Source organism: Amphiura filiformis, chromosome 11 (assembly GCF_039555335.1).
Source record: "Amphiura filiformis chromosome 11, Afil_fr2py, whole genome shotgun sequence".
Taxonomy (NCBI): Eukaryota; Metazoa; Echinodermata; class Ophiuroidea; order Amphilepidida; family Amphiuridae; genus Amphiura; species Amphiura filiformis.
Genome location: NC_092638.1, coordinates 33,855,095 through 33,882,875, shown reverse-complemented (window position 1 = coordinate 33,882,875; position 27,781 = coordinate 33,855,095). Strand labels below are relative to the sequence as shown.

The following is a 27,781-nucleotide window of genomic DNA, read 5'->3' as shown; positions in this document are numbered from 1 at the left end:
TGAAATGCCTACTATTACTGGCATACCCTCCGCTATAATCACAACCACAGATGCGAATTCCGCGAGTGCTGTTGTGTCTTGGACAGATCCCACGGCAACTGATAATTTTGGTGCTGTGACACTAACGTCAGACGCCACGAGTGGATCTAACTTTCCTATCGGCACTACTACTGTGACGTTCACTGCAACGGACCCCAGAGGCAACCAAGCGACCGCTTTCTTTACTATAACAGTAACAGGTAAATCTGAGAGCTTGGTCGGAAAGGGTCTGTCAACATTTTGCCCTTCACTCTCCGAGTCGGTGCTCTTGTGTATACTACTATCTGTTAATGAAGAAGATTGTCAGCCATGTAGGAGATACATACTTTGTTGAATATCACTAATTCTCTTTAACACAGGTCAATGGAAACATAGGTAACTTTAAGCACAGTTTCTCATACCTGGAAATCTCACAGAACAAAGACATTAGTATCAATTAAGAGTAGAAGGGTGAATCCCAAATGATCAAAATTAAAATATAATGACATGAGACTTTTACGTTAAAGCACTGTAGTGAAAGACCATAATTTTACAGTGCGCCCTCGTTTCTTGTGAACAGATTGGAGCCTACTGGTTAGGTGGAAATGGGTGACTGAGGGATCAGAGAAAGGGAACTCCTAACATTGATTTTGAGAACGTTTGGAAATAGACAACTTTGAGAGGGTAGAAAGACTCTAAAATTGCTCTATTCACATATTTTTGAAATCAACAAAATGTATGTCAAGTTATGCAAATAAATATTTTATAATTTTATAGGGTTTATTTTTAACCCATTATTATACTTTTCCACAGACCTTGGAATATTTCTCAACAGTGATGTTATGGGTTTGTATACGTCTAAGTTAAATAATCTGACCATGCGGACGGACTTCAGCATTGAACGGTTGCCGAATAGGATTGGAAATAGCCGGAGTATAAAGTATGACCCAGATGACAAAAAGATTTATGTAGCTTCGTGGGGAGAAGATAAGATATTTCGATTAAAGCCCGACGGAACTGATTTCGAAGAATTTCTTACTTCAGTGGAAGGTACGTTAGAAAGATGGTAGTCAAGTGCAGTGGCGTAGCCCATTAGAAAAAGTTAGAGGACATCTCCCATTCACCCGTGTGTGGTGAATTGACTACGTAATAATGACACATTCAGGTGTATAAGCCAATTACACGTATCCAATCCTTTCGAAAGCCGTATATTGCTAAACAACTATTTAGGCCGAAATATCACAATTAAGATTGATTTGAATCTGTTATCTTCATATTACATGCAAAAAATTAAAAACTATACATATAAGTAATTTCAACCAAGCATTTCACGTATTTCGTAGTGAATGTGGATGTGGATGACGGCGTGCTGCCATTCATACTACTGTTCATTCATAAAAATATCAAACTCACTCGATAGTAACGACGATAAGGTATATTCCAGCCAACTTTGAACATCATCCGGCTATTTTCCCTATACGTACCATGCAATGTTCATAAAATATTGGTCATAAATGCCCATATTAGGCATTTTGCAAATACACAAATATTAAACGCAAGTGCGCTAGACATGCTAGAAATTCCCACACACGGGAAACAGATAGCTTCTCTTTTGATGTTTACTGAAGTATGAAGAGTGTAGCCTTCAGCACGTTAAATTGGGATAGCTATTTAGCATAACAAAAGGTTAGTTCCCGATACACTGGAACGAGGAAAGTGGTTATTTACATAGTAAATACAATTTTAAATCACGGCGAGATGTAAATTGGGTGATGACGTCATAGCTCATTAAAGTTTGTCACTCTGTATTGCAACTTGTTGTAATGCAGGGGACAAAGGGCAGCTGCCCCTGTGAAAAGTCTTGTCCCCTGTGGGGTGGTGATCGCCCTGATATTTAAAATTGTTAGGCCTCTTTTGTACTTTGTAGCCAATTTTTGACTATTTTCATCAATGATTGCCCCCCCCCCCCCCCTTAAATTTTTGTCTTATCCCCTTTGCCTCAGCAAGAAAAGTGCTGGCAACGCCACTGGTCAAGTGGCTAACTCTAGTCGCTAATTGGCTATGACTGTGCCCGGGATAGGAAGTTAAAACAAAACAAAAACAAACCTGACATCACTTACATGAGCAACAAATCAACAGCATATCTGTACCTTGCTAGCATTAACAGTTTCATAACATTCGGAAAACATTTTTGAAATTTTTATTTGCAAATTCATACAACTAGTCCAATAAAAATCCACTTTCATGCAGACGTTTTGAAAACTACAAGTTTTCTTTTTCGATGCTACTGTTGCAATGACGATCTGTGTACAGCTGATGTTTTCTGCTGCTTGGCAACGGAGTTGCCAGTTGATTTTCCATTGGAAATCAGATTGCCAAATACGTGACTTAAGTTGTACTGCCCCTCGTCTCTGTTCATGGTGTTGCCCTGCTTCCTAATGGTGAAAACTTGATGCAAAACATATCACAATATTAACATTATAACGTAATGTTATTAAGTGCTGACAAAATATTTCGCAAAAATATTTGACAAACGATTTCAAAATGTTTTACGACCTTATACAGGGTGTCACAGAATGATCTATACCGTATTTGAAAAAATATTTAAAAAATGTATTAATCATCAGTGTATCTGTTTTAATACGTGCAATTAAATGACACACATGTCACCCAAGTATTCTGTGACTATTATTGAAATAGCATGTTCGTTTTGGCGTGACATTGAAATGATTAAAAATGGACGAAAACTGCATGTGTATAATTTACAGCACAAAGGCCTCATAACACATGGATGCGTTAGGGACGCACCATTAGACTTCAAGGGGGGGGGGTTAGGATGTTTAAAAAAATAACTTTCCCCACTATATGAGAAAGAAAACCTTTCCCCACCAACACTAAAAAAAACCCTTCCCCACCTAACTGTGTATAAATGCATGAAATTTAAAAAAAAAACCATTTGCTGGCGAAATATTTTTTCCCAGACCCCAACTTCCTAACCCCCCTTGAAGTCTAATGGTGCGTTCCTTATTACCATCGTCTAGCCGTACCGTGGAATAGTGGAGAAATCGTACATTCTTTTTATATTAAATACACCAAATTTGGCACAGATGTAGAGCTTGCAACGCTGAATAATTCTTCATGGATTTAAGGGCTGGGGTAGCGACGTTCCTTAGGGTAGCCCCTGTTGAAAAGTAAACATGACCTACACCTACTATTTAGTGTGAGAAGTGCCATGGGTCAGTACATTCTTACTAACTTTTGTATCTGGTAAGATGTTTGGGGCAAATTAATGAAAAATTAGTGAGAAATGTCAGAAACAATCGCTTTTGGACATTTGTTATACATACATATACACAAAATTTCAGTATGGTTTTAGCAGCTGTGAGTTTCCCAATTTACTGTTACACTTTGATTTGTCTTCCCATTTCACTGTTTTCTGACGGTTTTACACATATACTTGAATTAAGAATCATTTTTCACAATGGCATGCTCAAAATGTTGGTTTGACCGTCGGAAATTCTTGAAAACATTATGCAGACTACATCCGCATTTATGTTTATCTCCGAGTGCACTTTGGTCGTTATCGAAGTTTGTAAGTGATAAAAACAACGAGTACGAGCAATAACATCATATTTCGAAAAGCCCGAACTTGTACTTATTGGGTTCAAACATCGATTTGTGGGGCCAATTTGATTATTCACGTTTTCTTACTTACCCTGCTGTTACTGCATGAAACGAGGAATCTTGCGATTATTTTATTTTATGATCTGACTTATCTGGAGGCGAATCCTTGTCGGAAAACCGACCACATATGATTTGAACAACACGCCATTTTTCCATTTTTCTTGCAAGGTCAGACTCGATGAGACTTGCTTCTCTATTGGTCAATTTGGTTAATGGGAGAAATATTCCACCAATTATATTTCTTCTCCTATCTTTTTGTATATCGATATACCGCCCCCAATTTGGTTATAAAAATTAGTCTCGTGTACGCTAGTTTATAGCCGTCCTGTGATTGACAACTATCTATAGCTTACGTCCATACGAGTGGACCTGTAAAATTTAAATACTGGAATGAGATGGGCGGAGCTGACAAATTTATGAATGAATTTTTATGCTGATTGACCCGGAAGTGGGAAACAGCTGTTGGATTGTGTTTACAAAATTCGTGATCAATGTGCCGATCAGACGCTTCTATGTTGCACAATGGAATGAAGAAAGTTTTAAAAGCAGCCGGGAAAAGCAGTAAAGTCATGCGCACATGAAGCTAAATATTTAAATATTATGCTGTCAGTCAAAAATTCACAAACTTTCAAGTATGGCAAGCCATTCGATCCAAAAAGCGTTAGTGCAATTGAAAGAGATGAAATTAGCATTTTGGGGCGGAAATTTCCAATGTTATCTGGTTGACCCGATAGCTTACAATTTCTTTCATCAATATATGACCAAAAATATTTTTGGAAAAAATTATTGGGGTCTTGGAGTCTGCCAATTCCCCCTCCCTTAAGTGAAACATGAATTTAGATATTCAGGTTGAAAAACGCATTTATTATGTGATTTTTACCACAATTCTTTACCCAAAATGTTAATTACAAATAATTACAGAGGATAAAACTTCCTCAAGGAAACTTGCAGTAAATTTAATCGTCACCTTTATATAGCGGCAGGTTTGCCAATATACTTTGAACATAAATACATGCTGTGGCACTATAAAGGACGAACCTTCTCTATACTTTTATGACAAACCCATCATTTCAAATGATGAAATTCACATGCAAACCGCAATAATTATCTTCAAAACTGCCGCCAAAGAAAGAATGGTATAAGGTCACTCTAGCGTAACAAATACTTTATTCCATACAAGGATTGTTTCGTAACATCATAAATAATAGTACAGTAGTTGATTTAAAACAACAGTCACAAGACTTACTATTTGCAGAGCTGTGGTAGCTTGCGACCTGCATCTACAGGTCTTCTTTAGCCACTGAAGAGATTATTCCACTTGACTTGCCTCTTGACTACCAGGTATTGATTGGTTTTGGTCAAGTGACAAAATCTTGTTGTAAACAACTGGAAGATCATGGCGCCCCCGGTCTCTGTTGAGGTCGCTGCCAGTTCTCCTTATTTGGATAGCTTCTCTGACCCCTCTCCTGAACCAGTCTTCTTCACGGTCGAGAATGCGTACGCCATCCCAGTCGATACTATGGTGCTCCTTGGTGATGTGCTCACCAACTGGGGAAGTGGGGCGTTCATGTTCGCTAATGCGTGTTCTTAATGCTCTGGCACTTTCCCCTACATATGATGAAGGGGAATCATAAATAATCAATAGATATTACCTTTCAGTGGAAGTCAGAATATGACACAGCAAAAATAACCGCATAACTTTTTCCAAGTAACTTGCTGAACGGTTAGTAATTTTACAGATTTTCAAAATAGTTTTTTTTTGGAATTCACAATTTTTACGCAATATCATGTAACTTCTATTAGAAACATGCAATTTTTAAAATCTAAACTTTCTATGAAAGCTAAATATATGTAGAACTTTTACAACAATACTACCAATAGTAATGTTATTCATACCTAACAAAATCAACTTTCCTGGTACAGTTCATTCTGGGACACCCTGTATAACCAGACAATTAAATTGACTCTCCTAATCTGATGTTTATTTTTTATTTAGGTCCATATGGATTAGCCTTAGACCTTGAAAACCGCATAGTATATTGGACTGACTTTGGATCCACTGTTAAGACCGGCATAAGCTACATTAACATGGACGGTACTGGTCAAGGAGAGGTACCCAATAGCGTATTCGGTCCGCGACAAGCAAGGGTCCTTGATTTTGGAACGGAGACAGGGCAAGTATAAAAGGGAGCATTCTCCATAGTCAAGCTGGAGGGATGAAGGAGAGCTTTCGAATGACCTCTGTACTCGGGGAGGGGGGGGGGGGCACTCACTAAAAGTGGGTGACGGGGATGTGCGGCCACATTGACCCCCATTTTTCAACTCCCTCTCACCCAATGACCCCCTTTTTTGTTTTACTGAACTCTCCCTCACCCAAGGCCACCTTTTTTGTTTCCTGTCACCAAAAGGCACCCTTTTTCAAGAATTGTGGGAAATATTCTGATAATCTCTCACCGAATGACCCCATTTTTTCTATATTATTTTTCAAAAATTTTTAAAATTTTGTATCAACTTTTATATCTTGACCCCAAATTTTCCCAGTCTTACTGAATGACCCCCTTTTTTGGTAAGAGTTTCCCTAGTCTCACGGAAAGATCCCCTTTTGTCGGACCTTCTCGCTAAAAGACTACCCTTTTTTGGTGTCTCGGCTCTCACCGAAAGACCCTAGTTTCGAACTGCTGTCCGCACATACCCGTCATTTCCAAAGTCGAGTGCCCCCAGGCTTTGTACAATGATTTTCTTTCAGCCTTTTGTTGCATCATTGTATAGGACAGGGATTGACACTTCTATAGAAATGGGATTGAAATTGGTACGAGAGGTGTGCGCTCTCGAAGCAGCAAAGTCCCTGAATTGCTGTTTAATTGGTTTGTGGAATGATGTGGGGCCATAGTGGTCAGCGACAACCTGTAAAGTGTGCTGAGGCTTGTGGATCAACGTCTAGGCGTTGTGCCTGTGCGTAGCGTACTATAAATCACTGCGCTTTTTTTTTATTTTATTTTTTTTATATTTAACCATAATTTTAAATCCATGTCTCCATTGTATTCTATTATTTTCTGGTCTTCAGGTTTATTTACATTGGATGGATACTCAACGGTCCTCAAATTAGGAGATTCTCTCATGATGGTACGACTAACGAGGTCCTTATAGCGGACAGTGATGGCATTTCTGACCCAACAGGGATGGTGGTCAACGAAGCAGGTTGGTACTATTTACCCATTAAGAAAACACAATTTATTCGGTACCGTACCGTAGATATTTATTCCGGTAGTTTCTTCGATGACATGCTGATTGAATAGCTGCCAAAACAAATGAGATGTTCGAGATGGCTAAATACGATGACTTACAGCAGACTTGAAGATAAATTGTAGGGGAAAGTAACATGGACTGGACTTGATGAGAATTACGATTATGAAATTTATTGTGACTTTACATCGTCAGAACACAAGGAGCTAAATAATAAATGTTTGTATCACTAAACCTCACCAGAGTTGTGGCAAAATTGAATTCAGGCCCGTACGTAGGATTTCATTTGGGGGGTGCTGATTTTGAACAAGTGGAATTTTCCCCAAGGGGGCGATTTTTGTGAAAAGCGGACACAATTTGGACCTTTTTTGTGCAAAAAAGCGTAAAAAACCCGATTTTTTGCACGTTAAGCTCGCAAATTCTGACATTTTGGGACTTTTTGTATACTTGTCTAAATTCGCACCCACCCCCCCCCCCCCTGCGTACGGGCCTGATTGAATTTGATATAATTCACGTGCTCAGCATGACAAGCATTCGCCGTCATGAACCGGCTTTAGTAAAACCTATCATGAGATGAAGATTGCGTCAGAGAGCCAACAAGAAGTGATTCAAATCTCTAAAGATGGGAAAGACTTTTCCCCGCAGCGTGCAATTGATGCACGGATGCATACGCCGTGCACTCGATACATATCTACCATGGCTCACACGAGAAGAGATCTGAGTTGGATTCCCAGGTACTTCTCATTTTGAAGGAGAAATAGAAAACAAATTTCTTCGTCGCTATTTCGGATAGGGCGAGTCAGTGGCGTCAGGTGGTGACCGCATTGCATTCTCTAAATTCAGTAAATTTTCATCGTCAACCGTGTAATTGAATGGGATTATTTTGAAATTTTAAAACGCTTGAAATATCACAAACAAATAGGCCTATGTTGATAAATAATATAAATACAAGCTAAAACCGTTGGGGTTCGATAATGAACCCCACAAAGCTAAACCGGGTATATTGGAAAATACCATACGGCCGGGCGGTTTCACAAGTTGCCGGCTCGATCATGTCATCCGCCGCCTGTGTGGCGTAGCCAGGTTTTTGGAGCAGATCTAGGGGGGCTCAAATTTGTAAATGTACGAACAAAGAGCGACGAGTGTTCTCGTTATATCGTTATATCGTGGCATACCGGCCGTGATATCATAAATGTCAGAATCACTTTACTGGGATAAATACTCGCGAGGAGTGAAACAGGCCAACTGAAACAGGCCAAAAGAACGCAAAACATAGCAAATTAGAGCTAATTTTGTTAATATGGAATGTTATCTGATCGCGCAATCCTTTGCGGTTTGCATTAGACATCCTTTTATTAGTTCCAAATAATCATTGCTTAGGGACGCACCATTTGTTTTTCAGGGGAGGTATGGGAGATTTTTTTTGGCGAAATGGTTTAATTTTCAATTTCAATGTGTACCTTTATGCAGTTTTGGGAGGGGTAGGGGGATATTTCTTATTCACGATTAAGGTGAAATTTGTGTTCCTGTCACTAGTGGGCGAAGGGTTTTTTTCTTTACAAAACTCCCAGTATCCCCTGGATATAAAATGGTGTGCGGCTTATACATGTAGAGTGCTGTGCTGTTATCTAGCCAACACCAGGCGGTGGCGGATGCGATATCGCCATTTTTGACGTCGCCACTGGATTGACACGTAATCATGAAATCGTCACAAACAATTCTAAATGTGTTATGTGGGGTCAAAGCAAAAATCTTACTCTTAAACCGTTGGGTACGACAAAGTATCCCACTGTAAGTATGTTAATTTTCCATTTGTAATTGCTAACCGTCTAATTTGAATGGGCCTGTTAGCCCTGTATCTTCGTCAGCCTCGTTCTTCACGTGTCGCGTGTCCTATATCGCCTGCCAATACGATGTATATTTTCGTCAGTTGACGTCCGCAAATTTGTGTGATGTTTCGTCTCAGACAACAGTTGACGATGTCCATTAAGTTGAATAATTAGCAATTTATTTCTTCTTTTCCATTTTGTTTTTGTCTGCCATCCCGATTTTTTCTTTCGATTTTTCGACACCCTTGGCTACGCAACTATTAATACGTTGTGTCTTACATTGTGTGATTATATAACGTCGCAAAGAAGGAAAACGAATCATTAAGGTTCAAGCCTTAGATTTATCATACTAGCATCCAAAATTATTTTTCAATACTGGAATTGACTATTTTTATTCTTTTTCCTCTCACTCTCTCAAAATCCTTTTTTAACATAGAAAATAAGTTATATTGGAGCGACAGGGTTTTAATGAAGATTGAAATTTACGATTTACAGACGAGCTCTAGAACTGTCCTTTTTCAAGGTAAGTAGGAAAGTATTGACGTGTTATGTCGCACGCGTTATTAACATATACAAATGCTGTGCAGATTCACTGTCGTGAGATTGCTAATATAGGCTTATATACTGCGCCAAAATATTATCCTTACACTTGGAAGAAAAATCCTCATTTTACAAATAAACAAAATTTGGGTACATTTATTTGTTTAATAGATGCACTATCTAATCCGGCACATTATGACACCATATTGAATCTAATGTAACTTAAAGAAGCAAAGTTACAAGCATTTGATTAGACGAAGGTCCAGTTTTAAAAGTGACAAACTGGCCTATCCAAAACTCCACGGACTATACATGGTTTGAGAGTGGTGAATGGCTAATTTGTGCATGCCTTAAATATAAAACAAAAGGAACAAAAGAAAACTGAAACAAAAGAGCTGACAAATAAAATGAAAGTTATGAAAAGTACAGAGAAGTAAAAACTGAAATAAAAACTGGTTTGAATAAAGCTTCATCGAAGAAACCGTGTTGTCTCTTTGTGTGTGCGCTTGTTGGAATCTTTTTGCGCCTTGTATAGGCCAGTTTGTCACTTTTAAAGCTAGACCTTCGTCCATTCAACTTTATGAGGTCACATTGGATTCAATGTGGTTTCATAATGTGCAGGATTAGACAGTACATCTATCGAAAAAACAATTTCCCCCGATACGGTTCAGTTTTGAAAGTGTGATTTTTTTCCAAGTATATGGATACTTATTTGGCGCAGTATATATCACCAGATGACTATAGATCACCCAAGATGATATATAAGTCAATTTTAATTGCAACTTGACGTTTAGATGTCGTACACATTGTTGAGTTAACTTACATACAATCTTTGGATTAAACATGCTTAAAGTTGTAGAATAAGAAGGTCTAATATATCTGAGCCATTTTCGAAATTAATGCAATCTGCATGGTAACTGAAGAAAATATTTAATCACGCCATTTCGAGTGACTAAGTTTGCAAAATTATAACAACTTTTTGTGTTATATAAATATGTGTTTCCATATTGTTTTTTACCCATGTAAAGCCAACATGTTAACAGTTGAACTTTTTTTGCTATGAATCCGAATTGATAATAGTAAAGTCTAACTATATTTTCATTGCGGGCGATTTTCAATAAGCCCAATCGCCGTTGTAACTTCCGGTTTTTGAGACCAGTTCTGGGACACTTTAACCTCTGACATATCGGGGAAATTGTTGTAATTATTATTAAATAATTTATTATTGTCATAATGCTATCATTATAATAATAATGTTTTTTGGGTTTGTCTTCATTCTTGTAAAACATTTTAGATATATTTTGTACGCACAAAAAAACAATTTGTCTGAATTTCCCTATCGGTCAGAGGGCAAAGTGTCCCAAAACTGCAAAAACTGTCCCACAATGCATTGCAAACTTCCAATGCCGATTGGGCTTATTGCGACAGACGTCGCGTTTTTAGTTCATCGCAGCGACTTTTGGAATTAGAGGCTTGGTTTTTTTTCTCGACGTTGCAGCGAAAGACGCTGGTGCCCGGTTGTTTGATAGCATGTAAAACTACGTAATTTTAAAGAAAAGGTGAACACCGATGGCGCTATTTATTTTAAATCGTGTTTTTATCTCTACAAGAGGGTAAATATCAGAAAAAGAGCAACACATAGTAAACACATTTTCCAAAAACTTTTTATTATGGAATGTTACGTAGGAATAACTTATTTGGCTCAATTAAATTAAGAATATATGTAAATAGCGCCCTCAATTTGAACACAAATAGTTTATAGAATAAAACATACCCCCAAAAAGCAGAAAGAGTTGAAAAAGAAACGACAATCGGTGTTAAAAAGAGCTGTAAATATATGTGCATATTAGTGTGATACTTGTTGGTATTGCCCAGGTCTAGAATTCAACATTATATGTTTTGTTAGAAAATTTAATAAATGATCACATCAAACAACCGTGGGTGGGAAATTAGCCGCTGTATCTGTCGAAGAGAAAATCGCCGCAAGACATTGGCGTCGAGTAAAACCTGGCCTTACACCCGGACCTTATTACACGGATCACTTCATGAACTCTCACCGCATAGACAATATTTGATTGATTGATTGATTGATTGGTTATTTGATTGATTTACCTGCAGGAAGCAACAGCGGTGACCCAAGAGGCATAGCAGAATTCAAGGGTTATTTGTACTTTTTTGATGGCGGGTCATCTTATCGGATTGCATTGGATGGTTCTGATACAACGCCGGAGCTTCTTACGTACGCTCTTCAAGAGGGTGGCGGGAGTAGTAGTCTAAATTCTGTGTGGGACCTCGTTTTGTATAATTCGGGTAAGAATGCAGTTTGTGTGTCCGTGAAGTTAGGGTGCGCGTGTATTTCAAATATCATTGTGATTTCCGCATACTATATAAACCGTCATCATATAACCTACTACACGATTCACCGAACGCGGTTTGCGTCCACGACATATAACAGTATTGGTTTAGTAAAATCGGAGCGTGGTGGTCAAATTTGGCCTTTGACCTTTTTGCTCATCACTCAAGTATACGTAACAAGTAGGGCAAACTATATTTTTTTCTGAACTTTTATTACCAGAGGAATACTTTGGTGGGTTTTAAAACACGATTAGAGAATTTTGGCACGATTGTCCGCTAAACTTTGTGAAGGTGCTGTTAACCCCATGGGTACTACCTGCTGATCTAACATTGCCTCTGATTGGTCAATTACATAATATCTTCATTTAAATCACCAATCAGAATGGAGCTTCGCAAATAATTCGCCTCATTTTTTGTTTGGTGAAATTATTCTAACAATGTTACTGATTGGTCCAATTGATAATGAAAACTTCTTTTTGACCAATAGGCAGGTAGTACTCTTGGGGTTAGGGTGCCGGTATCTCAAACTTTTGACTAGATTTGTGTCAAAAAATCAACGTTTTTAATTAGTTTGTTTTATTCATAAATGAAACTAATTCTAGGAAATCCAGTTGAGACGTTCACAATTTTGTCGAATTGGGTAGAATTACGCGGATTTAGCTGTGTACCCTTGATGACGCCAGTGCTTTAAGGGGCTGTGCTAAAACTTAATTTCACATTGGTCTCTGCCTAGAATGCCATATTTAAGCACAATGTTAAAACATGTGAAGACATGAGCGCAAGAAGACCGTAAGTCCACTTGGCCCCTCAACATGTATACACTAAAGTTACGTATAGTTTCTTAGGGTTTTATGTTTAATACATGTTCCAGGGTGAAAACATCATGAAAGGTTGTGAAAGATTTGTTGTGGCCCCTGAACATGTATAAAACATTACCAAACTTAATGAAACTATACGCGACTTTAGTGCATACATGTTGAGGGGCCAAGTGGACTTACGGTCTTCTTGCGCTCAGGTCTTCATGTGTAATTTACAACTAAAGTCTGTTGAAAAGTGCCGTTGTCATTTCCCCCTTCAGAAACGTACTTTTTAGCCGTTGTGGGCATATCCATTTGTAAATTTGACCAAAGTTGGTTAGTATAGGATTATTGGCTGGTGTCACGTGACCAATACGCAGTCAAATGTCATCCATATGGATGACTAATTGCCAAACGCTATTGGCTAATGGCTATGGGTTATGCTCTGTGAATACAAATTAGCGTAAATGTTTTTTTTTTAAATTACAGATGATTCTGAGAGGCCTACTATTACAGGCACACCCTCCTCAATAAACACTACCACGGATGCCAATTCTGCGACCGCTGTTGTGTCTTGGACAGATCCAACGACATCTGATAATTCTGGTTTTGTAACACTTACGTCAGATGCCACAAGCGGATCGAAGTTTTCGTACGGCACTACCACAGTGACATTTACTGCAACGGACCCTAGTGGCAATCAAGCGACCGATTTCTTTACTATAACAGTAGCAGGTAAGTCTGTGGTCAAATAGAGGTTGTGCGTGAAATCATTGATTGGCTCCAAACAAAGGATTTGAACCGGTGTCCTTCACCGTAATCATGGCGCAGTGCAGTCATTCAATCAAATGTTGTCATCAACCTATTTGATAGTAATGTATTTGTTATGTGTGTGAGACGAACTGTCGCGGTAGATTGTAATCATGCTTTTGTTGAATGCATTTGAGTAGTCCGCCATATTTACGGTATGATACGTCATTTGCACAACCTCTTACTTGTGTATAAAACAATATTGCTGAAAATAATATTGTTCAAAGTTGCTCTTCAGGGCTTCAAAGAAACAATATTTATACACAATGTTTTCACACTATCGCTGGGATCACTGAATAAGCATATGATAATATGAACAAATAAATCATTTTTTAACAAGTTCATTTGGAATGTTGGATTCAACTATAAACATGGTTCTTTTTAACAATTTCAGTGAAAAATGATGTTGACTACTCACATTTTTAGTGACGTTTTACCACTACACTAGTGGTTTTATCAGACTGGCAACTTATCACATCTGACTGCTTCCTTTTATATTAACAGGAACCGTTGAGGGCGTGATGACTGGGTCAAAGATGTTGTTGAGTGAATAGGCCCCTCCTTATTCAGAGTGTCTTTTTAGGAATCCTCCTAATTGATGGAATGATTAGAAGAGGCAACGTGGTCGGTGACAGCTGACTTGTGAATGTCTGTGATAGATGATTTTCGGCTAGCACGAGTGTATGCCTTAGTTTCAATTTTCTCCACCTCTTTTTGGTGTTCTTTCAAGCGAACTCCGAACGGACGGCCGGTTTCTTCAATATATGTACCAGCAGTCCCTGCAGGGGAATTCATAAATCGCCTTCGCTTTCAGTTGAGGGATAAGTTTGTCCTTGGGGTGAACGAGCATGCTGTGTATAGTGTGTTGTGGTTTTATAGCAGTAGCGAAGCCGTGTTGTTTTGAAAACTTACGAAACTAGCTCAGTAAGGCCCTCTATAGGCCTATAGGGAATTACAACCATGCCTTTTGACTTTTAACCTTCATCTTTTTTGCTTTGAGGTAGGCTTTGGGGTAGCTTTAGATAACAAGATAAGGCGCGAATATTATTCTTCTCTTTTGCTTGGAGAAACCACGGCCGTCCGTTCGGCGTTCGATTGAAAGAACACCAAAAAGAGGTGGTGAAACTTGAAACTAAGCCTTACACTCGTGCTAGTCGAAAACTATCTATCACAGACATTCACACGTCAGCTATCACCGACCACGTTGCCTCTTCCAATCATTCCATCAATTGGGAGGATTAAAAGTTATCGACAGAGAAGCTGACAAGACCACTAGATTGCTAAAAGAAGCCATCTGGATACGCAAAAAAGGTAAAGACACTCCGTATAAGGACGAGGGGGCCTATTCACTCAACAACATCTTTGACAAACTCATTACACCCTCAACGGTTCCTGTTGCCTATAAAAGGAAGCAGTCGGATGTAATGAGTTGCCAGTCTGATGAAACCACTAGTGTAGTGATGAAACGTCACTACAAATGTGAGTAGTCAACATCATATTTCACTGGAATTGTTAAAAAGAACCATGTTTACAAATCAATTGCTCGATCTACAAGACTTTCCTTTTTAAATTTGTTTTTTTTACTGGTTGGTCGGCTTACGCCAAACAAGCATTTTTTACGCCGTACAGAGTGACTTATTTGCATTGTTCATGAATGAACCTGTGACATTGACATGATTCAAGTGACCTATAATAGTTATCGATTGATGGTGCAGTTAGGCAATCCTGTATGTTCTTCAGAAACTATCTAATGTAAGTGACGTAGCCAAGGTGGGTGCACGGGGCATACATGTGGACCACCGTGATATTTAAGATTGTTGGGCGTTCCGCCTCGTTTTTGAAATTTCGTCAAAATGTTTCTTCCTTGAAAGTCAACTTTCCAACCCCACTCTTTGCTTACCCTTAGAAAAAATCGTGGCTACGCCACTGTAAATAACTGATGTATAATTATGCACTTGCACTTCCCTAGCGCTACCTTGTATTAGTGGCATTCGGCTCAAGCAGCGATACAGCACTAACACCAACTCATACTTACTCACATGGAGCGAACCGCGATTCCTAAGAGGAGATATATGGTGTGAATCGGACGAGGTTCAGGTTCACGATGTATCCTCTGTAATGGGCTCTTCACACAACTACACACGTCCATGGCAAACCGAAAATAGCCTAGAGCTTGTCCTTCTTGACGGTGTAGATAATTACACGTAAGTATGTTGATCTTAAAGGGCATTTCGTGATCCACAGCCTCATCCCCACTTTTCTCAAAAAAGTTGAGATTTTTATATCACTGGAAACCTCTGGCTACATAATGTTTATGTACAAAATATTTCTTGCAGATTAATTCGTTTTGCAAAGATATCGTGAAATTGTCTATGGAGCAGTGTAATACACATAATCATGCATAACTCGCAAACGCAAAATCGGAATCAACTGAAATTTTGGGAATAGGCTTTTTTCGTGGATATGTACTGAAAAATGTCATAAAAAGAGGATGCTAGGATCACGAAACACTCCTTTAAGGGATGTGTAAGGCACAGACTAACAGTACTGGTACGTGGAGAGGTAAAGGCAGGATCTCTGAGGAATCTCCTTGATTACTAAAGTAGTCCCCCGCCAAGTTGTGACGTAACCCGCCTCCCTTGTTAAGTGAAGGCTTCCTCCCACTTCCCATAAATAGCTCCTCTCTCAAAGTATCTGTTCTCTCGATCTAATATTTTGACATCCTTATTGTCAAAGAGATGATTAGTCCTGTCAAAGTGCATGTAAACCGGTCAGTGATCAAGAACATTCCTCAGAGGTTTAACCCATCTTTGACCTGTAACAACAACATACGCTCAACGAGCTTTATGTCAGTGTCATGATCGACGGGATTATTATAATGTTTATTAATTATTATTATTATTGATATTGATTTCTTAATCATGATGAAGTCATGTCTACAGTAGAATTCACCACGACCTTTGTAGGACTTAAACCCCATTAAAAGCTATTAAACCAAGATAACACTCATTGAAAACAGCTCAACTGATTAAATCATATCTTCTCTGGTTAAATACACACAACATATGTTTCTGCTTTACACGTACAATGGAGCAATGAGCTGGGATTATAGTTTCAGTTGGGTGAACGATTATAAAGCGAGCGCTAGGGAACAATTCTTGTGTGGGCTTTTGTTTAGGAAATTAGACAATACGTGCTAATTATTGTTAACCAGCGTTCTTCCTAAAACACCAAAGTACGCATATTTCCAAACATCTAGATTAGCTAAAAATTTAGGACATGTTACAAAACTATATTTTCTAGAATTTTAGAAGAGTACCTTTAATATTGGCCGGTTATTTTTCACACAGCGACGTTAACTAGGCAATGTACTATTACCTATAACATACACTAAAACACCAAAGTACGAATATTTCCAAACATCTAAATTAGCTAAAAATTTAGGACATGTTACAAAACTATATTTTCTAGAACTTTAGAAGACTACTTTTAATATTGGCCGGTTATTTTTCACACAGCGACGTTAACTAGGCAAATCCCCATACTTCTAACGTACGCTATTTGTAGAGGTCACGCGTCAATGGTAAGAGCACTGTGTATTGTGTATAGGAAAACGGACAGTAACTGCAGTATGTTTAGTGATTGTCCGATTGCTACTTTAGTTATGGTACACTCAGAGAAATTGTTCGTTGGCATTACTCAGTAAGTTGATGTAAGTCGTTGCGTCATCAACTTTCCGAGTGTGACGGGACCGAGCGGCTAGGTACGTAGCAAGTGGTTTAATTGGTGGGTTTGCCGGAGCTGGAATCCGGCTAAGCACTGGAGGAGACTGTGATGGACCACAAAGAAATCTACGGTGATACCTTGTTTTTACTTTCAACTGGTACTTATTTATTCTTAGCACTACTATATCTATAACATTCTACTGGTTCTCAATCTACCACTATCTTCGAAACCCATAGTCATCACACGTACTAATCAAAACAGGCTGTCAAGATCTGTCAAGGAAGGCAGCAGTACAAGTAAACACGAGCTACTGCGCCAGCAATAGTACACGGGAGTGAAACAGGCTAACAGACCCCCAGAACAGCAGGCGAGCAATAACAACAGCAGAACAGGACATGTTCCAACTTACATCTACGAGCAAACATTAACAGGCTGTTGATATAAAGAGAAAAATAAAGACTATTTAATATAATAAACTACTTAATATCTACACACATTATGATATAACATTGCAACACGAGTGACTGAATGACTTGCTGAACAATCTAGTGTGAAACTCCTTGCTGAACTTTTTGTTAACTCCCCATCGAAAACTCATTGAATCCTACACAGAGTGCAACCGGCTTCACCTCTCTGAAGCGTGCATTCTCTCCGAACTCCATATCGTGAAACTCCCCATGCATAACTCTCCTTTTTGGTAACTCTCCATATATAACTCTGCTTTTTGGTAACTCTCCATGTATAACCCTCCTTAGTAATGACTGTCCAGCACAAGCGCACCCATGGTCACTATTGAGCATTATACATTATGTTGCAATATTACAAATATTTTTATTACTAAGAAACATAGATAATTAATTACTTTGAGTACCTGCTAATTGTGCACCATGTGAGAAGTACTATGATATTTAAACCTTGGCTATCATTAGTCACTTCACAAAGAAATAATAAAAGGAGTTAATTTGGGTTCATGTGTGTGTTTCCCCACAACATGATAGTCTAAAACCAACTCGCACAACAACTCTACAAAGAAAATCAAAACTCGCCAAAACACGACTCCTTTGGCACGTGGTCACTTTTGAAACAGAGCAATTTGCAACAATTGACATAAGTGCACATTATTTTATAGCAAGGATTCATTTTTATAACACACAATTTTAATAAAGCATGTAAAAGTATTCTGTGCTACCTGTATAATATATCAAAACATGGTTAATGAGTTACCCTTCTTTTGGAATGTACTACTAATTAGTGAAGGCCTACTGGGCTCACAAAATAAATAATGCTTTAATAACTTCCAAATAGAGGACCTACATATTTGGTTGAAATAAAAAGAATAAATGGTAACTCACATGAACTCGACTGATACCTCGACTTCAAAAACTCACATTTTGGAATAATTTTGGTACATGAGTTAAAATCACAATGGGCGAGCATTCACTTAATTAGGGGCATCTGACATAATATAAACAAAGTACAAACATTCAATCTATTTTATACATCATACACAATGACCCAATGCTTTGTATGGCAAAGCGTACTTGTACATGTACCGCGGCGGCATGTACCTTGCCCTATGACCTATTGCCTATTTGACAAAATAAAATATCAATTTACAAAATGAAGACAATCTAGAAAATGACGAAGTTTACGGCCAATCACTCATGTCTTACTCTAACGAAGTTAACATCATGCTAAATACACATTAGTGATGACCCTTACACGCAATTTAGCACCTGATATTATGTCAACAAAGAGGATTCTGAGCTCAAACTCAAGATTGTCATGTCAAAAATACGCAAATCTTGGCGACCATGCTTTGTTTACGTGCAATTTGAATGCAGATCTGAATGCAAAATACGCACCAGAAAACATTAATTTCTATCATTTGAGAGCATTTAAAACACACGCCAGCGGGCTCATTATGTGCTATAAATGTTTGTTTACTCAAATCTTATACATTTTTATAAATACCTGAATCCCCAGCACTGTTTTAGGGATAAATATCACTCGTTTCGGGTTGTTTACACCAAATTCATAAAATCGTCAATCCCTGCTCTCCCGGATTGCGTCATTCCTCATGCAATTAGGGAGCGCGCCAATCAGGGCGGCCCATTACCACTTAATTGATTGATTGATAATGACGTAATGCAATTCGTTTAAATTCGCCTTTAAAAAGGCGCACTACGTGATTTGGATAGTAAAATTAAAGGATACTACTTAATAATATTTCGAATCCCGTCACACAGCCCCCTCCCAACATTATTGACGCTCCGTCAAAATGTGATCTTTGAAACACTAACGGGGTTCGAAATTGTCTTACACTACACATATATACACATTTTACTCTACAACAATTTAAAATATATAGCGTCCTATGCTCCTTCCGGCTCAGTCATGGCAATGGTAGATCTGCTTGACATCTGGCATGCCCGAGGCCAACAATCTTCTGGCAATGGTAGTCAGCTTGATCATCTGGCATGCCCGAAGCCAAAATTGTTCTTTCTGTTTCCTCCTTGTTCATCTGTTCTTCCTCTACTCTGAGACGAATATACCTAATTCGTCTCAGCTCTACTTGACGCTCAATTTCTCAATTTCCACTACCTTGTCACTATCTGTTGCACCTCCACTCTCTCCTAAGTGGGTCAACACACTCTGAATCTCTTATACTCCTTGTTACAATACTCTTAAGCTCGCCTTGAGCTTCTCTATAGTTGCCAATCACCCTATTGCCAACTGATTCTTTTCGGCAACTCTGCATGACAAACATCTACTAATGTCTTACAACCAGTGTCTCCCATTCGTCCAACATGTGCTACGATCGATTGGTTCTACGACACAACCTGACATCGTATGTCATTGCAAGACCATTACTACCACTTACACAGGCACTGTAAACACCATGCTCTGATGGCATAGTAACATTCGTACAACTGTATGTCTTCTCGACTTCTGGGAATAATGGTTTAATTCTAATTTCTCTTCTTCTGCAGGGCACCACTGAAACACATAATCAGCTTAAGTCCTGCATATTCAGCGTCACTCACTTGCTATAACAGTCACTTCCTGACCATAGTCCAACTTTAACATCTACTTCAAGTCTCAAATCTCTGGAAATCCATTCCTTCCATAACCAGGCTACATGCAACACCCTCACCATTTCATCTTGACTCTGGTATCCAAGACTATCACTCCTCTCTATCCTACCAGAGGCAACTTCGGGTCTGGCTTGCTTAACTGACCTCAAGTCACGCTCCATCTCGCTCACACGCGCAATCAACTCACTCACTTCAGGATCTCTGGGTGAGTAGTCTCTCTCTTCAGTCGCTATTCTACTATAGCCAACCTGCTTCCCACGACCCCTGGTCTGTTCTGTCTTGCAGAATGACTCCACATTCTCAGCAAGCCCTATAGCATCCACCAGAGTTTTAGGGGTCGACCGGAAGAGTTCCTTGCGCAGCTCTGTATCAGTTATCGCCCTCTTGAAATGTTCTCTAGCTATGTAATCTTTCTCCGCTTTCTCAGACTTCGGGTGCGCCAACTCCACTAGCCTTTTGATCTGCTTCCCCAGTTCACGGAGGCTCTCTCCTTGCTTTTGCTCACGCCGAGAAAGAGACAGGAAGTAATTCTCGGGACACTCACGTGGGCCGAACTCTCGTTTAAGTACCTTCACTACTTTGGCATAACGAGCCTCACGTGGATTAATATCATTCACATTCAGCGTGGCCAGTGCCTCATCTTGGCAACAAGAAAACATCTGGAAGGCTGCCTCCCTATCTGACCAGCCATTGTAGTCTCTACACGCATCGAACTGGGCGGCAAAGTCCTTAAATGAGCCTTTCCCATTGAACTTTGGGGGCTTCATACTTCCTCGTTTCTTAACTGTGTCGTCTGCACTGGACTCATCCGTGGATGTCAATGCAGGTTTATTTTTCTTCCTTCCCGCGACTTCTTCCCTTTGAAGGCTTCTTTTTTATTTGACTTCACTCCTGAGGAAGCTTTAGTCTCATCCTCACTGGAGTCCTTGGACTCCTTCAGACGCTTTACCGCTGACGTGCTCTTTTTGGCCTTTTTGCTGACTTTCCTACGCTTGTCATCACTCTCGGACACTTTGTCAGAGTCACTCTCACTGCTACTGCTACTCTCAGTTTCACTCTTTGCTTTTATTGTCTTCTTCCTGGACACCGATGCTCTCCTGGAAGACGATTTAGGCCTAAAGTCAGACTCTGATTCACTTTCACTGCTAGTCTCAGTCTCGCTAGCCAATTGTGACTTCTTCGAACTTGTCCTCAACGTATTCTTCTTCTTGGATTGTTTACCCCTAACTTGATCTGACTTAGCCTCTGGGCCATGCAAAGTGTCCTTTTCATTTGTCTTTCCCGAAAGGGATCCAAACTTGGCCTCAAATTGGCTTTTCCCCTTCAGCCTCTTATCACGCCTTAAGGGGGGCGGCTTGCTTTGCTCTGCAGTGTCACTACCTTTGTGTCCTCGGCGCAGTCCTTTTCTTCTACTCTGCCGACTTTGTTTCTTAGACTGTTGTCTCACTTCTTCTCCTGAATTGGAATCATCGGTCTGACAGCCTACTTCCACTCCTTCTCTGGATGGCCATGCCATATCCACAGGCCCATACTTTTGCTCACGCTCTCTGTCTTGCAATGCTCGCAATTTTGCCACTCGGAGTTCTTTCTCTCGGTCCAGACTCTCAAGTTCCATTTGAAGTGCCTGACTCTCAGTGTTCTTTCCCCATTCTTGGGATTCTTTCCTCTCCCATTCTTCATGCTGTGTTATTGCAGTTTCTTCGCGTTTTCTCGCCATTTCTCGTTCCACCCTCTCACACTCTTCCTGCTCTCTACGACTATCTCGCAACTGGTTTATTCTCTCCTGCTTCTCTCGTTCTTCCCGTTCCATCAATCGCATATCTTGATCCATCATCTGTAACTCCTGTCTTCTTTCCTCTTTCCTCCTTCGCATTTCCTGTTCCTCCCTTCGCATTTCCTGCTCCTCCCTTTTCATTTCCTGTTCCTCCTTTTGCATTTCTTGTCTCCTCTTTTGCATTTCCTGTCTCTTCTCTTGGGCATCAGCCTCAAATTTCTGCATCTTACGCTCTGCCCGTGCATTTTCCTCCATTTGTTCTCTTTCACGTTCCCTGCGTGCCATCTCCAGGTTTTGGGCATCCCGAGCTGCTTCCTCAAAAGCCCTTCTCGCATCCTCTATACTTCTTTCTTTCACCTTCACCCCCCATTCCCTATCCGCAAGTTCTTTCTCGTGTTCGCGCCTGACCCTATCCAGCTCTGTCATTTTCGACTGGTGACGCTGATGTTCCTCCATCAACTCTTGTTCCAAATCTCTACTACTCACATCAAGCCTGTTCCTCGCTGCTCTCATCAGGGCATCTTGCTCTCGAGAGTCAACATCCTCACTTGCCTCCAACCTTGAAACCATCTTCTCAGATCCTCTAGATCTAAGGTTGTACCGTCTCCCTCTGCGCTCCTGTCTAGCACCATCACCTTCAATCTCACTACCAGGTGCTTCTTCCTCAGACACATTTCGAGTCTTTCTTCTACCTCTCTTTTGCAACCGTTCTACTTCTCTCTTCTGAGTCTGTATCCCTTCCTCAGAAGTACTATCCCTTCTTTTCCGAGCCATGTTCTTAGATCGTGCAGCCTTTCGCCCTCTATCATCAGGTTCGTCCCACATATCTGAGTCACTAACAGCGCCTAAACTACTTCCAGACTCACTCTCAATATCACTTTCATTACTGCCTGCCTCCTCCAATTGCTCTAGTTCAACCTTGCCCTCCGTTGACTTTAACTCTGATGCATTACTATCACCGGGCCGAGCTCCTTCCCACTTTTCCTTCCATCCAGGGCTACCTCCATCTTTTCCTACTTCACTTCCCGACATTGCTCAATACACCCACTGATCCTCTATTGTTACTTCAACTTGCTCTTTCACCTCTCTTTGAATCTACTGTCTTCCAAGACTTCGGGTTTACTACTTGCTCAACTTGTTACTCTCCGTTTACACCACAGTAGTTTCCGGGTCCATCTAACTCACAACTCCTCCCAATCTCCAAACAAATCCCACCGCTGCCACCACTTGTGACGGGACCGAGCGGCTAGGTACGTAGCAAGTGGTTTAATTGGTGGGTTTGCCGGAGCTGGAATCCGGCTAAGCACTGGAGGAGACTGTGATGGACCACAAAGAAATCTACGGTGATACCTTGTTTTACTTTCAACTGGTACTTATTTATTCTTAGCACTACTATATCTATAACATTCTACTGGTTCTCAATCTACCACTATCTTCGAAACCCATAGTCATCACACGTACTAATCAAAACAGGCTGTCAAGATCTGTCAAGGAAGGCAGCAGTACAAGTAAACACGAGCTACTGCGCCAGCAATAGTACACGGGAGTGAAACAGGCTAACAGACCCCCAGAACAGCAGGCGAGCAATAACAACAGCAGAACAGGACATGTTCCAACTTACATCTACGAGCAAACATTAACATGCTGTTGATATAAAGAGAAAAATAAAGACTATTTAATATAATAAACTACTTAATATCTACACACATTATGATATAACATTGCAACACGAGTGACTGAATGACTTGCTGAACAATCTAGTGTGAAACTCCTTGCTGAACTTTTTGTTAACTCCCCATCGAAAACTCATTGAATCCTACACAGAGTGCAACCGGCTTCACCTCTCTGAAGCGTGCATTCTCTCCGAACTCCATATCGTGAAACTCCCCATGCATAACTCTCCTTTTTGGTAACTCTCCATATATAACTCTGCTTTTTGGTAACTCTCCATGTATAACTCTCCTTAGTAATGACTGTCCAGCACAAGCGCACCCATGGTCACTATTGAGCATTATACATTATGTTGCAATATTACAAATATTTTTATTACTAAGAAACATAGATAATTAATTACTTTGAGTACCTGCTAATTGTGCACCATGTGAGAAGTACTATGATATTTAAACCTTGGCTATCATTAGTCACTTCACAAAGAAATAATAAAAGGAGTTAATTTGGGTTCATGTGTGTGTTTCCCCACAACATGATAGTCTAAAACCAACTCGCACAACAACTCTACAAAGAAAATCAAAACTCGCCAAAACACGACTCCTTTGGCACGTGGTCACTTTTGAAACAGAGCAATTTGCAACAATTGACATAAGTGCACATTATTTTATAGCAAGGATTCATTTTATAACACACAATTTTAATAAAGCATGTAAAAGTATTCTGTGCTACCTGTATAATATATCAAAACATGGTTAATGAGTTACCCTTCTTTTGGAATGTACTACTAATTAGTGAAGGCCTACTGGGCTCACAAAATAAATAATGCTTTAATAACTTCCAAATAGAGGACCTACATATTTGGTTGAAATAAAAAGAATAAATGGTAACTCACATGAACTCGACTGATACCTCGACTTCAAAAACTCACATTTTGAAATAATTTTGGTACATGAGTTAAAATCACAATGGGCGAGCATTCACTTAATTAGGGGCATCTGACATAATATAAACAAAGTACAAACATTCAATCTATTTTATACATCATACACAATGACCCAATGCTTTGTATGGCAAAGCGTACTTGTACATGTACCGCGGCGGCATGTACCTTGCCCTATGACCTATTGCCTATTTGACAAAATAAAATATCAATTTACAAAATGAAGACAATCTAGAAAATGACGAAGTTTACGGCCAATCACTCATGTCTTACTCTAACGAAGTTAACATCATGCTAAATACACATTAGTGATGACCCTTACACGCAATTTAGCACCTGATATTATGTCAACAAAGAGGATTCTGAGCTCAAACTCAAGATTGTCATGTCAAAAATACGCAAATCTTGGCGACCATGCTTTGTTTACGTGCAATTTGAATGCAGATCTGAATGCAAAATACGCACCAGAAAACATTAATTTCTATCATTTGAGAGCATTTAAAACACACGCCAGCGGGCTCATTATGTGCTATAAATGTTTGTTTACTCAAATCTTATACATTTTTATAAATACCTGAATCCCCAGCACTGTTTTAGGGATAAATATCACTCGTTTCGGGTTGTTTACACCAAATTCATAAAATCGTCAATCCCTGCTCTCCCGGATTGCGTCATTCCTCATGCAATTAGGGAGCGCGCCAATCAGGGCGGCCCATTACCACTTAATTGATTGATTGATAATGACGTAATGCAATTCGTTTAAATTCGCCTTTAAAAAGGCGCACTACGTGATTTGGATAGTAAAATTAAAGGATACTACTTAATAATATTTCGAATCCCGTCACACGAGTAATGCCAACGCGTACAATTTTGAGTAACGCTGACTCGATATCATTATGTTGGTCGCACTCATTTGCACTTACTTTATTGAGTTGTTACAACTCAGAAAATGAAACTAGCCTAGCATAATTTTCTAGAGGTGTGCTATAGTATACAAAATTTTGCACTGATTACAAAAATAAATATTTGAATACTGCTAATTGTGCAGAAAATGATCCAATTATGTGAATTAAGTAACAAAGTACCAAATTGGAATAACTCAAAACAATAAGTACCAGTAACTTAATATGAACGAGTTACATCAACTTACATGTTGAGTTACAATAACTCAACTAATTGGTTCTTTGAACCTTGTTTATTTTTCTAAGTTCCCTGAACTTGAATTCAGAAGTTGGCATTACTTAAAAAGTTGACGCAACGACTTACATCAACTTTTTAAGTAATGCCAACAAAGTTGATTTGTTGACGGAACTTTTTGAGCTTTTTCAGCATTTTTTAAGTTCGGATAACTAAAATGAATTTTGTTTTGGCAACTTTTACACTACTTTTGAGTTGTCCAAACTTAGTCCTTTTGAATTGCGCCAACAAGGCGAACAAGTCATTTCTATGAGTGTAGTTTTCTTTGAATGGCATCGTGCATTGGACACATCGATAGTATTGATTTATTCCATTTAGGATTAATATCACACTTCTTACAGCTGATACTTATTGGTTTGTTGGTTTTATACCGTGCTTTGCCTTTTTTAAACTTGGGAAAAATATTGGCTTCAAATTGCTGTTTGTCCTTTTCTTTATTAGTATAGAAGTGACTCCACGTAATACTTCTGCTGATGGACAGAGCGCTGTTGAAGGAGAAAGCTACTTCATTAAGGGTAAATAATAATAATAATAATAATAATAATAATAATAATAATAATAATAAATACATTAATGAATGCCTACCTACAGGCCTCTGCGTGCTTTACCGATATTCACTGACCACTGTGGCCCAATAAGCAATATTAGGGCCCAACTCAATACCGTAAAACCTTGTCTACAAGCATATAGAGTGATTTTGATGAGGGCTATATTAAAACGAATCAGCCATATATATCCCAATGCAATAGATTGGTTTTACAATAGTTCTAGATTGCATAAACTTGTATCGGCAATTTGCTAAAGCTCCATAATGTTCTAATTTTGTCGATGGATGGCGCCTGGATTGACTTGGCTTTCCTCAAGAACACTCTATATGCTTGTAAACGAGGTTTTACGGGTTTTTTTAAATTCACATGACTTTTTCCTTACAAATGTTGGTAATTGTAGCAATCCAAGTCTACCCAGTAATTGTGGACGCGTATGCAGGAGGCATGACGTTCAACGTCTCCATAGACGTGGATGTGACATTAATAGACTGGACCATTGAGCTCAACTTCCGCCGACAAGTTTTTAAGTTGAAGGTATGTGCCTTTTGACTAGTAATTATTAGAAAGAGATTATAGTCTACTTACAGAGTCCGTACACCTCCAAGTTTGCGTCTTACTAATGCAGGGCAAGCTTGGAATTATTTCACGTGGTAAACTTCCATGAAAAGGCTCTTAATATTCTACGCATAGTATTACGATTGGTTACGCGTAGCATATCAGCACGTTACCCCATGATTCTATAGCCACATTTTTAGCTCGGTTTGTGAGACAGAAATTCTTGAAATTTTGGACCCAAAAACATCATGAAACGATTACCACATTCACAGTAAATGAGAAATTGTGCGCCAACATTATCCCCAATGAAAGTAAAACAGTTTTTGTAACCTTCAATTGGTCTTATAACAAAATTGAGAGAAAAAAAAAAGGATTTCGTTGGCGCATCGTGATTACGCCATAACGTGATGTGCCAACGAGATCCTGATTTGTTTTCTACAATTATGGAATAAGACAAACTGAAGGTTTCAAAATCTATTTATTTTTATTGGGATAATGTTGGGCACAATTTTCCATGCACACATTTTTTAATAGTATCTTGTGACCTCACGCTATTAATATATATTTTATTTACAAAATCCCTGACCCACTTGTATTACACCCCCTAAATATGGTACAATCTTCATGATGATCTAGCGACAGTAACTGTTGAACTAAAAGTCCATACAACGTCGTCCACTCTGTTTCATTATAATTGTTACCATGACAGATGGAAAACTCTACAGTTGATATTTTGCTCCACAACGAGAAGATCAAGAAGCAGTCACGATGGGGAGGATACAGCTCTACATGCACGATAACAACTGGTCCTGAATACCAGACCCTTAACTCAAGCGATACCCTGGATATCCAGATGACCGCCAATGTCTGGAAGCAACTACGACCTGAAGGTGATTACGTAACAGGAATGATGACACAGGTTTATACTATATCCGGTGGTGGTTGAATGGCTGGAGAGCAAAAACTAATTAAGGGTAGACTATGTATTGTTGGTCG

General features: G+C 39.3%; 1 protein-coding gene across 1 annotated transcript; it reads left to right on the top strand.

The window, feature by feature from the left end:
- The first annotated feature begins 1 nt into the window (after nucleotide 1).
- LOC140164760 (hyalin-like) lies at nucleotides 2–27,781 on the top strand. Its single transcript, XM_072188129.1, has 11 exons — nucleotides 2–239; nucleotides 832–1,068; nucleotides 5,699–5,876; nucleotides 6,767–6,900; nucleotides 9,211–9,297; nucleotides 11,433–11,624; nucleotides 12,956–13,201; nucleotides 15,246–15,480; nucleotides 26,124–26,197; nucleotides 26,631–26,764; nucleotides 27,495–27,781. Exons 1-11 carry the CDS (start codon nucleotides 5–7, stop codon nucleotides 27,729–27,731), a joined length of 1,989 nt encoding a protein of 662 aa, XP_072044230.1. The 5' UTR covers nucleotides 2–4; the 3' UTR covers nucleotides 27,732–27,781.